Source organism: Notothenia coriiceps, unplaced genomic scaffold (assembly GCF_000735185.1).
Source record: "Notothenia coriiceps isolate Sejong01 unplaced genomic scaffold, NC01 NC01_scaffold00006083, whole genome shotgun sequence".
Classification (NCBI taxonomy): Eukaryota; Metazoa; Chordata; class Actinopteri; order Perciformes; family Nototheniidae; genus Notothenia; species Notothenia coriiceps.
Genome location: NW_011338784.1, coordinates 1 through 11,733, shown reverse-complemented (window position 1 = coordinate 11,733; position 11,733 = coordinate 1). Strand labels below are relative to the sequence as shown.

The window sequence follows — 11,733 nt, the reverse complement described above, 5'->3', positions numbered from 1 at the left end:
TTTTGGATATTTTTCACATTTATTGCACCATAAGAGTCTTGACTGGCACCAGGTGTTTACAGGATGCCTTATTTCAGGAAGCAGAACTTCTATGTGAGCTGTAGAGACTTCATCACGAGCGGGGGGTTCTTCGTATCCACCGGGGAATCCAGATCCTGGGGACAAGAATGAACCTTTACAGTCTAAATCAAGTGTAAGTTCTAAAAAACAATCAAATGAAAATATTAGTTTATGTTTCTGGCTGGATGTTTTGGGGACACATTTTTCTGGACTTAATTGAGTAGGCTACTTAAAAAATAAAACCCGGCAGGTTTATAGGTAAGCCATATCAATGGTCCATAATCCAAAAGTAAAAATAATCTCTGCTTTTTATCCAAATGAATTTCCAGTCTGTGGCCTCAGGCTTTACCTCGCAGTCGGAGTCGGAGTGTTCACTTGGCAGACCCATGTTGGCCATCAGAGTTTCCTTCTCTGAGGATCTGCTTCTGATCGTCACCCAGGTATTCCTCACTTGTCTCCTGTTGAAATCTCAAATTTTAGTTTCTTCATAGATCAGACTTACATCAAACTAAATCATTCTGAAGTAGTGTAGACCAGTATGAATCAGTCCTTTGAATAGACAACAATCTTGCTGGACGTCATTTTTACCTTCTATTGTACAGAAATCCAGCCAACATCAATGCAGCCAGGAGGCAGAAGACCCCCAGGATCATCCCCACATGGCTTTTCCCAGTTTCTGCCTCCTGACAGGACTCTCCCTTGTAACCGTCCTCACACTGGCAGCGGTCCGTTTTGCCCTCCGTGATGCAGCTGCCATGGCCGCTGCACAGCTGGAGATCACAGGACGTAGAGGACTTTTTTATTGAGGGGACAGAATTCAGTTTGGCTTTGGGGAGAGGGCGGACGTTGCTGGATTTGCTCCCGGGAGATGCAGAGTTAGGGTTTGGACCTGAAGAGAAAATCAGGGGTAGGGTTAGGTTTTGTTTTATCAATTGTTGGGTTATTAAAGATGTGCATTAGACTCACAGTCCTGTTCATCAGACTGGTCAGGACAGTCCACGTGTCCGTCACAAAACTTGCTGATGCTGAAGCACTTGCTACCGTCGAAGCAGGACTCCTCTCCAGAGGGGCAGGCGGGCAGCGGGGTGCAGGAAGCACCGTAGAAACCCCGACCACATTTACACGTGTTGCCCCCGGGGTAGGGCAGGCACAGGTGGACACATCCGCTGTTGTTCTTGGAGCAGCTATTAGTTCCTGGAAAAATATTGGTAAACAGATTTAGACCGTCATTGGGAGGACAATCAAATGTAAAGCTTTTCACACATCAATTAAAACATGAGTACAAATAATAAAAGCTGTCCTCTATTTAAAATGAATTAATCTCTTTTGAAATCAGAAGTTGTTTTCAGTTCCTGACAAATCTCCAAAGTATCAACAGCATTTATTAGTTTATTTTTTATAGGATCCTCTTTAACTTCCACTATGGTTGCTCTTCATCCTGAAGTTTATTTTTGGAATCAACACTGTTAAGGCAATTTACAAAATGTCTGTACATAATATACACAAAGGAAGATCTCCTGGCTGTGTGCAATTACATATTCTGCTTTGCCTCTGTAAGGAAGCTTTCAGTGCCAGGCTGAACATGTGAAACAAGGGTGTGTCGAAATGAGTGAATGGATAATTGTGAAAGAAGAATAATTGGGCTTCTGGATGTGTGCCAGTTGTTCTTATAATGCTCTGTACTATTGTGCAAAGCTCCATGTTGACAACTGTGCACCATCTTAGAATTTTAATATTTAACGTCAAAGATTCACAGTGATCGTAAATACAATACCGCTTTGATTATGACCCCAGCAGAAACTGTTACACACTAAATCAATAAAGACTGTCTTCTACGATTGGCCTCTTCAGTTATTCCCAAAGTATTTGCCTCGCCTGTCTCACTTGGATTCAGATGCTGCTTTAGTGGTTATGAAGTTTATTCATGTTGGTTATACAAGCATTTTGTTAAACATCAGCAAGACTTTGCCGTGAAACCATATTTGTGCACATGTATGCTTTGACTGCAGGAGTGTGTGACAGTTGGGATAATAAGTAAGAGGGAGTGTGATGAGATCGATTCATCGTGGCTCTTTCCCTCAGCGCTGTCTCTCTGCAGGGTCACATCACTCTATTCAACCATTCAACTCAAACTGAGCCTAAGAGAACCTTTTCACTCTGCCCTGAGTGTCTATATCACACTTTGTCTGTGTGTTGCATTCAGGAACACAGCTGAGGTTAAAATACAAGTCTGCAGATCGAGTAATTCCTGACTTTAAACTGATTTGTCATGCTTGCTTTTATAAATTAGTGTGCTGCAGGCCTGTTTGTTAGCATGATAGGCATCATTGTATTATGTGAATAGAATTTCAGTGTTGACGAGCCCCCTTCATATTTTCCCTGGCCCTACAGATTCTGATCTGTCAGAATCTACATGTGATGCATGTCAGGATGGCATGTGGTAGTTAAATTGTCGCTGGGGAATCAGCTCAAGTGTTATGCTATTTTCTAACTTAAATACTGATCTTCAGAGAAGCTTAACAAATATCTTAATCAGGATTCTTATATGCTTGGAGAGGATGGTGTTTATTTTTTTAGCACTTTAGTCTGTTTACAACTCCATGATGTGCTGTACTACTAGCCAACTCATTTCCTTTACTTATACAGTAATACATTTGAGCAGTTGTACTTGTCTCCTGTCACAAGTAAGACACTGCACTCTGAATTAAAAGGCAAAACTGGATGTTAAACAAGATTTTGTATTTTTAGGTGTTTGTCCTTATTTGGACTGTGATTTAAAAGACTTTATTTTAATAATAATTTAATTCTGTGTTTGTGTCATGACCCCTGCTCCATAGATTTCTACTGCTTGACATGCTCCCCCTGCCCTCTAGTGGCCAGTGAAGAGTATTCCAATGGTCTCACTTCTAGAAGAACGCTTACCGTACTGACTGTCGTTGCTGTAAGCTTTCACTTCCACCAAACTGGTCTTTGTCTCAAACCACATTTGGTTGGACTGGAGGCCGTCACTGAACCACAGTTTGGTAATATCTACAGTTGGAAATAAGACCAAAAATTAGCAAAAATGTGGCATATAAACATACAGTTTTCTTTCTACAGGGCAGAATTAGAAGCTACTGATAGGGCGGGTAGTGAGGAAATGTGTGTTCTGAATATAAAGATTTAAGTAACAGATCTGATCGAGGAGATGATGCTCGTGATTGTAAGTGGATGTTTAATGATGTAGAACGGTAGAGATTACTGAGAAGAGGTTGTTTAAATTATTCATCGTTACATTAGTCAGCTCCCTGAAGGGGATGAAGACAGATGAGACGCAGGTGAAAGCTAACATTTTCAGGAAATTAATTCTACGAGCAGGACTGATCATGTTATTAGAGCCCTAAACCTTCCACCCGGCGACACTATGGGAGCTTGAGTCTTAGGATGTTTTAAAAACTGTTGTCCACTTCCCCTGCTCTTACCTTTGTCCTGGCTGACCCAGAGGAGGATGTTCTCAATATACGTGAAGGAGATGAGCAGACCAGGCCCGGTGTTGTACTCTTTGTATCCCTTTCCATCCACTCCTATAGAGCTGATTACACCTTCCCCTGAACAGAAAGAGTTATTCAAATATATGCAAGTCATCAAATATGTGCGGTTTCTTTAAACTCACCTGTGTCAGCCCAGTAGACCCTGTTCGGATCTTGATGGGAGAAGACCAGCGAGGTGGGGATGCTCGACCTCCTCCACAGCACCACTTTGTTACGGCCGTCCATCCAGGCGCAGTTCACCTCCGTCTGGCTCTTCCCACCTGCCACCACAAATGCTGTGTAGCAAAGTACTCCCGAGGGGGGGTGCAGGGCGATGGATGTGGTGCCCTGCGGGGATGAACAAAACCCAGGCTTAGTTTACAAGGGAATACAAATAATTGCAAAATCAGAAGTGTATTAGGGCAAGCAAGGAAAGGAGATTAAAGACATGAGGAAATGTATACAGTGAATAAATCACTAAAGAGGGGACTCCGTACATATGATTGCTTCAAATGTGATACTTGTACTGTAAGTCAAGGTACTTCACATTTACAGCATAACACTGATTATTGAGAGATTAGCTCCAGTCCTTTCACATGGTGTTGCGAGACTCGTGAAGTGTTGTACTATGCGCTCATGAGTCTTGTAAAATACCGTTCTTACATTTTTAAAATGCATTGTGTTATCCTGGTAGTAATCCCCAGTTTAAAAAAATGTAACTAATCTGATTATGTACTTTCTGTAACTGTAAAAGATTAGTTTTAAAAATTCAAAAAAGGTATCCTAATTGCATAACGCTGTTACATGTATTCCGTTCCGCAAGCCTGTTGGGGAGGAAGGAGTGAGTGAATATTGAGGTAAAAGAGATGTATGAGCGGTGAAGATCAGCCTATGTCACCTTCAGTGATCCCTGCAGCAGCGAGGTGGTGTAGGCATCTTTCCGGGAGGTTACATGAAGATCAGGCCTGGCGATGCTGCTCCAGTAGAGGTTAGAAGTCACCCAGTCCACTGCCAGAGCTGTGACCGCATCGTCCTTGTGTGATGGAGAAGTTTTCGGAATACATTTCACAAAGGAGTGACAAACTGACTTCAAGTTGAATAAATAAACTTTGGAGTTGCTATTTCCTTTGAATAGCTGATTATGCCTACCTCCAGCTTTAGGATTTGTCCTGTAGGAATCAATCCCTGTCTCGATGTGGAGCCGCTCAGCTTCAGCACATCTACAGATCCCTGTCTTGCATCCGCCACAAACACAGAACGCTCCTGGATGGACACGTCCAGTGCCGAGGCCTCAGTTACCCCGGGCAGGGCTAAGACTCTGCCGTTTGGAATCTTTTTCAGAGCAATACCCTCACGACGCATGGAATTTAAGTGCACCTGCAAGTGAGGGGAAGTTGAGTAAAACAGTAAACAAAAAAGAGTGAGCAGGAGAACAAAAGGAGGATTCAATGTGTATTAATTCTAAGTGGGAAAAGTCTCTAAAATGCAAATCCCAGAAGTAGGAAGGAATAAAAGGCCCACGGGTCATCTGGTCTTTTCCTCACCTGGTAGATAGTGGTGCGAGACAGAAGCATGATGAAGGTTGAATCCGCAGGTAGAGAGCAGGTCTTCTTGTTCTTGGAAAGGAGCAGCCCCTTTGGGCATCGGCACACTGCTGTAGGGGGGCCCGAGGGTCTCGTGGCCGGGGCCAGCAGGCAGAGGTGGGAGCAGTCACGCTGCTCGCAAGGACTGGATATGTCCGGCTGCGAAAGTGCGTGCATCAGCTGGGGAGAGAATTATAATAAGTGTCAATAGCTGGCAACTTCTTAGACATTAATTATAAATTATTTCAATAACAAACAGCATTACAAGTTGAAGACTCACTTTGAGCCCAAATGGCTGCCCTGGTCTTTTCAGGAGAACCTTCTGATCTTTGCCGGTGTTCTTATCAGCTGAGCGGATGGTTCTTCTTTTAGTGTCGGACCAGTAGACTCTGTCATTGAAGACGGCCACCGAGAAAGGACTTGGCGTTTCGTCCAACTGGAGGATCTAGTGAAAAAAAGAATACCGCCATCATCATTTGCGATCATGAAAGAAATCCTACAATGTTACATTTTTGAAGCCAATAAAGTATTTTTTCCATTTCTGAGGTCGTTTACCTTGACATTTTCTCCATCCAGAGAGGTGGAGCCGATGCAGCGCATCTTCTCGTCGGCCCAGTACACCCGGTTGTCCAGGAGGTCGTAGGCCAGACCGATTGGCCATCTGAGGCCCTGGCTCACCACCACCTTCCTCTTCGATCCGTCCATCCCGGAGCGCTCGATCTGAGGGGTGCTGCCGATCTCAGACCAAAGCATCATCCTGAAAGAAGTATGCAATGATGACAAATATGGGGTTGGGTTAAAATTTGGAATACATTTTTATCGTACAAGGAGTCTCTCCACGTTTTTTTTTTAAAGCAGGTTTTTGCAGCTTACCCTCTGTGTGGCAGCAGGACCAGTGAGCTGGGCTGCTCCAGGTCTTCTCCCAGCACCACCGTGTAGTCCTGGGATGTCACCGGGGTATTGCTCAGCTTCACAGCCAGAATCTGACCCACCAGTCCATCCACCCAGTACAGGTTCTTACCAATCCAGTCCACAGCGATGGAGTCAGACTTTACTCCTATAGCAAGATTTTATTTAGCAAATAATGTTGCTGGGTGCTTAAAATCAAAACACTGCTATTCATTCCATTTGTTTATACTTCATATGTTTAGACAGCCTTACCTTTGATGAGTGTCCCTTTGCTGTTTGAGTCTTTCATGTCAGACCAGCGGATGCTCTGGTAGTCGGGGCTCAGCCAGTAAACTCTCTGTTTAGCCCAGTGATAATCCAGAGAGAAGACGGGCCGGTTGGCCGAGGACAGAAGACGCAAGGTGCTGCTGTGGACTCCCTGCACTAAGAGCTCGGACTGCACCGAGGCCAGAAGCAAAGGCTCGTCTAGAGATGCAAACATGACAGGTGAGTTCTCTATTCAGGAGTGAGTAGCAGAGTCCGATATAAAGAAAGCACACACATTGAAAAGCAAGGATCATGTTATAAAACAAACATGAAACATTTTCCCCAGGCATATCATTTCATTTTTAATGTTACAATTGTAAAATTACATGGCTTGATATAGACTGCATATCATGGGGAATGTTAATGGTTTGATTAGTTATACTGACCAAATTGTTTCAAAGCAGTTACTTTAAAAAATGTTTGGAACATTCTCTCAGACCTTGAATGTTTGAGTCAGCTTCTCAAAGGCATTGCGTTCACATAAGAGACGGTACAGTACCTCTGGTCTTGCAGCTTTTGTTGTCAGGCTCCAGGTAGAAGCCAGGAAAGCAGCTACAGATGTAGGACCCCTGAGTGTTCAGGCAGGTGTGTTTGCACACGGCCTGCGGCACAGTATTGCACTCGTCAATCTCCACACAGTACAGAGCACTGGACTGTAGTTTGAAACCAGCAGCACAGTAACACCTCTGCAAAAATGAGGGGGAAAAGGGCATTCGATCAGTGCACCATTCATTTGCAAATAGAGTCAAAATGATTTGTTTCAGATGCATTTGTCTGTACTGACCAGTCCGGTTGGGGTGCTGACACAGTGGTCCTCACAGCGCGGAGCTGACGGGCTGGAGCAGTTGTGTTGAGCGCATCCAGCGCCCTCGTCTGAGCGGTCGGCACAGTTGGTGAGGCCGTTACACACCAGGCTGGGGTCCACACACTCACCGCTGCCACACTGGAAAAGGTGAGAGGGGCAAATTCTCTGGCTGCCTGTAAAAGGCAGATAAAGATACATTGTTCTTCAGAGTTCCTCTAAAATATATTTCATGAATGCAGGACTAAACATGGGCTATTTCGTCATCCTGCAAATTATTAGAGCATCCTTGTAAAACTTATTTTATCCAAAGAGTCCCTTACAATAAAAAAGTCTGAAGTAGAAAATAGACTGTTCAAGGGCGTGGCATGGGAGAACATTTGAGGATAACATGCTCACATTTGTCCTCGTCCATGTCATTGTGGCAGTCTGTCTTCCCGTCACACCTCCATGACAGAGGGATGCACTGACTGCTTTCTCCACACTGCCACTGGTACTCCCTGCACTTTGCTGGCGACAACACGCAGTTCTGGATACAAATGATGAAACCCAAGTTTTACCCACCGATTCCAAACACTCTAAAAAACATCCTCCAGTTCCTCACCTTCTCGTCTGATCCATCATTGCAGTCTTCTTCGCCGTCACAGAGCCACTCCTTCTGCAGGCACTCGTGGCTGTTTGGGCATCTCAGCTGTGTGGGGCAGCGGGGGGGTCTCATGCAATGCGCCTCATCAGAACGATCGCTGCAGTCCGCGTATCCATCACACCTCAGGGCCTCGGACACACACTGACCACTGAGACAGCGGTACTGCTCCATGGCACAGGACACCGAACCTGGAAAGATAAAGCAAATGTGTAATTTATTGTGAAGTTTGTTTTATATACGGCTTACTTGTAGTGAGTTTCTATATATTGACGTGACCTACCACACTTCTTTTCATCAGACCCATCGGTGCAGTCTCTCTCTCCGTCACACAGGAAGGTGTCCGGGATACAGCGAGTGTTGTTGTCACAGCGATGACGGCAGCCCTCGGTCTGACTCGAACAGTCCATTTCGTCAGATCGGTCTTGACAGTCGTTCTGCCCGTCACACACCTTCTCTGGTGGGATGCATCTGTTCCCGTGAGCACACCGGAACTCATCTGAGGAAGAGGAAAGAGACTCCTCAGAAATAATCCATGGCTTTTAGAGCACACATGATCAACTGATTGAAATGCTAAGTATCCAGTTCATACATTGTTTTAACAACTGGTAGTGTCCTGGAACATAGGTACATTTAGCCCTGTACTAAATAGACAGTCAATTTATAAATCTATAAAAACAATTCAGGAGAGAGTGAAAAATGTATCAACAGTACAACTAAAGAGAATGTCATAAGTGTTGTCCACTGACATGTGATGCAAAATATACCAGAAAATAAACTATAAAATGTATGTTGTTACTCGACAATATTTGATTTGATTTAAAAAGGTGACTGTTCAGTTTAAAACATAAAAGTCATCATTTGATGCTCTGTTAAATATTATGGCTTTTAGATAATTTGCCTCTATAATACCATGCGACACAATCATCGTCCCAAATAAGCATGTTGTGTCATTACTTTAAGCCGATTTTCACCGGCACAATACACATAACAAACCTGTTTTGCACTTGGCGGCACATCCCTCTTCGTCTGATCCATCGTTGCAGTCCCTCTCTCCGTCACACAAATGGCTGTACATAACACAATCCAGGCCATCTTTACACGGCTTGAAACCTGTGCGGCACTTCAACGGGGCGGATTTGGCACCGAGCGCATTGTTGGAGGCTAGGCACGGAAAAATAATATGCATTTAATGAGATCTGAAGACACACGGTAAATATTTTGATAGCTGGGCAAAGAAAAAGTCAAGTTAGGCATTACCAAATTAAGTACAAGAATGTGAAATTAAGGGTTAGAGCGCACAATTTTTCTAGAGGGTAAATGGCGCGTTGATAGGTGGTAACTATGATGGCTGTTACTGAAAGTTAGGGAAGGTTTCTACTAGTTGGTGCTGCTAGGATATTTGATGCTTAGCAGTTGTGTTATGGGGAATCTTAGGTGGTGCTACTGTATGTTTTACACACATCAAACATAAGGAAAATAGCAGTGTGTATTCTCCAACAACAATTCCAACTGCTGTGACTGAAATCAATGAAATTTGATTACAAGGAGCAATAGGATCTTCTGATTGGCACTGCATCTCATCCGAGCCGTCGGGACAGTGGGCGCGGCCGTCACACACTTCTGACTTAGGGAGGCACATCCTGCGGTCGCTGCACATAAAGTCACCTGATGTTCAGGAAGACAAAAGGTGTCAATTTGAGGATCAGGGACAAAAAAAAAAAAAGTGGTTGTTTTGCAACAAATAGCTACCGTAATTTTCGGACTACAAGCCGCACCTGAATATAAGCCGCAGCAGCGGCATACCACTCTCGGTTCCACTTTTACTTTTGCGCGCTACCTGTCTCACTCTTTTCCGGCCTCCAGCTTTTCCTGCTGGAACCCGCCGCTTAAAGGTGGGGGTCCGCGGACCGGCCATAGAGCCCATAGAGTTAAAGGTGTTGGCCGTTAGCTGTAAAAATCCATAGATTAGCCGCACCGTTATATAAACCGCAGCATCGAAAAATAGGGAAAAAGGCGCGGCTTATAGTCCGAAAATTACGGTACTTAAACCCCAAAGCACTTCCACTGTTTTCTTTGGAACTCTCATACAGCTGGTCCATGCCATTCATTAGTTGGATAGGTACACTTTTTTTGTCGCTGGACTTACCTGGATTTTTGCATTGGCTTATACAGTTATTTTCATCAAATGCATCAGGGCAGTCTTTTTTTCCATCACACAGCTGGCTTTGAGAGATACACAGAGATGAATCTGGACAGAGGACTGATGGAGCGATGCAAGATGATGTGGAGGTGAGAACAGGAGCCTCTGATGCAGCAGTAACAGCGTCTGGAGAGGAGAAGACTAAGCATTAAACTCAAAAGGTTGTAGCAGACAGTCAGGACTTTTGGCTAGCTAACAGATCTAATAAAGAATGAGATTAAGTAAACTTGTGGTTATATTTAATTTGTTATGAGATGTCATCACTTCCATTGCTTCGTTTTTTTAAATGTATAACGCTAAATCAGAGCCATCAAACCTGTAATCGTGTTGTTATTTTGCAGCCGCATCATCACTAATTTCAATAACGGAATCTGCAGCCTTACCGCAGCCCGCCTCATCCGACCCATCCAGGCAGTCCTTCTCTCCATCGCACAGGAATGTGTTTGGGATGCATCGCTTGCCGCAGCGGTGCGCGCAGCTCTTGGTTTTGATCCAGCAGTCCCGCTCATCCGACTGATCCTGACACTGCGGCTTGCCATCACACACCTCGGCTGCAGGGATGCACATCTTCCCATGGGCGCACTGAAACTCACCTGGGGTGGAGTACAAAGAAAAATGATGACTATCTGAATTACATAGTTTCTTCAAAGTTCTCATTAACAGAACAATGTACAGGAAACTCACTTTTATTTGTTTGACTTCAGTTTTTAGTTTAGTGTTCAAGATTGCAGTTTTTCTCAGTATATAGGGTACAGCAATTGCATTACATTTTGCTATCAGTAAACAGTTTTGAAAGAAAATGCATATAGTTCAAAAGTGTCAACCATTTTTCCAAGCCACTTAAAAACTTTAAAGTTAAATTACCTTGTTTGCATGTTTCTTGGCATCCCTGTTCATCAGATCCATCCATACAGTCTTTCTCTCCGTCACACACGTGGCTGTACAAAACACACTCTTTTCCGTCATCACAAGGCTTTGAGCCCAACCGGCACTTCAGGACGTTCGTTCGAGCTACAGATGAAACTACGTTCTGGCAGTCGCCCTCATCAGAGCCGTCGTGACAGTGAGAGCGGCCGTCACAAACCAGACTCTGCGAGACGCAGCTCCTCCGGTCTTTGCAGCGGAAGTCAGCTGTGGAGGGGGAAATAAATAAAAGAGTGGAATTGTGTACATTTTCTGATACTTAGAATTTTCAAAATAGGTATTGAGGTTAGAGAAATAGTTTGAAAGTAATTTGAATGTGTTAAAGTTAATGATGTAATGACTTACTCCTGTAAGGACATCTTTTCACACAGTTCTCATCAGACCCATCAGGGCAGTCTTTCTTTCCATCACAAAACTGTGTCGGGCTGATGCATACAGAGGAGCCTGGACACAGAGCTGAAGGGCTGCTGCAGGGGGGGTTGGTGGGGGGGTGAGTAAATGTCTCAACAGGTGGAGGTGATTGAATTGAGCGCACATTTTCTGGAACACTGGTAGAGACAGTGTTTGCAGCATCTAGAAGATCACACCAAGAGTGCGATGAGTATATGTATAAACCAACAGAAAAGTTTGAAATGGTTATGCTGTAGTGCGTTTCTCTGCAATGCACTTTTACATTTATTACCTTTGTAAACCTTAGAATGAACACTCACCACATCCTACTTCATCCGATCCGTCCCGGCAGTCTCTCTCTCCATCACAGACGTGACTGAAGAGGACACACTCTGTCCCGTCTC

At 44.2% G+C, this 11,733-nt stretch overlaps 1 protein-coding gene across 1 annotated transcript; it reads right to left on the bottom strand.

Moving 5' to 3' along the window:
- LOC104943429 (low-density lipoprotein receptor-related protein 8-like) lies at positions 1-11,727 on the bottom strand. The gene is made up of 26 exons (XM_010768815.1): positions 11,650-11,727; positions 11,285-11,512; positions 10,880-11,146; positions 10,399-10,608; positions 9,962-10,141; positions 9,358-9,480; positions 8,809-8,976; positions 8,096-8,311; positions 7,774-8,003; positions 7,569-7,698; positions 7,152-7,345; positions 6,867-7,053; positions 6,314-6,526; positions 6,026-6,209; positions 5,708-5,909; positions 5,433-5,597; positions 5,114-5,332; positions 4,719-4,946; positions 4,468-4,602; positions 3,713-3,917; positions 3,522-3,647; positions 2,983-3,090; positions 1,027-1,254; positions 649-949; positions 410-518; positions 1-155 (listed from the first exon to the last, which is right to left on the bottom strand). Exons 3-26 carry the CDS (start codon positions 10,923-10,925, stop codon positions 90-92), a joined length of 4,173 nt encoding a protein of 1,390 aa, XP_010767117.1. The 5' UTR covers positions 10,926-11,146; positions 11,285-11,512; positions 11,650-11,727; the 3' UTR covers positions 1-89.
- Between the last annotated feature and the right edge of the window lie 6 nt (positions 11,728-11,733).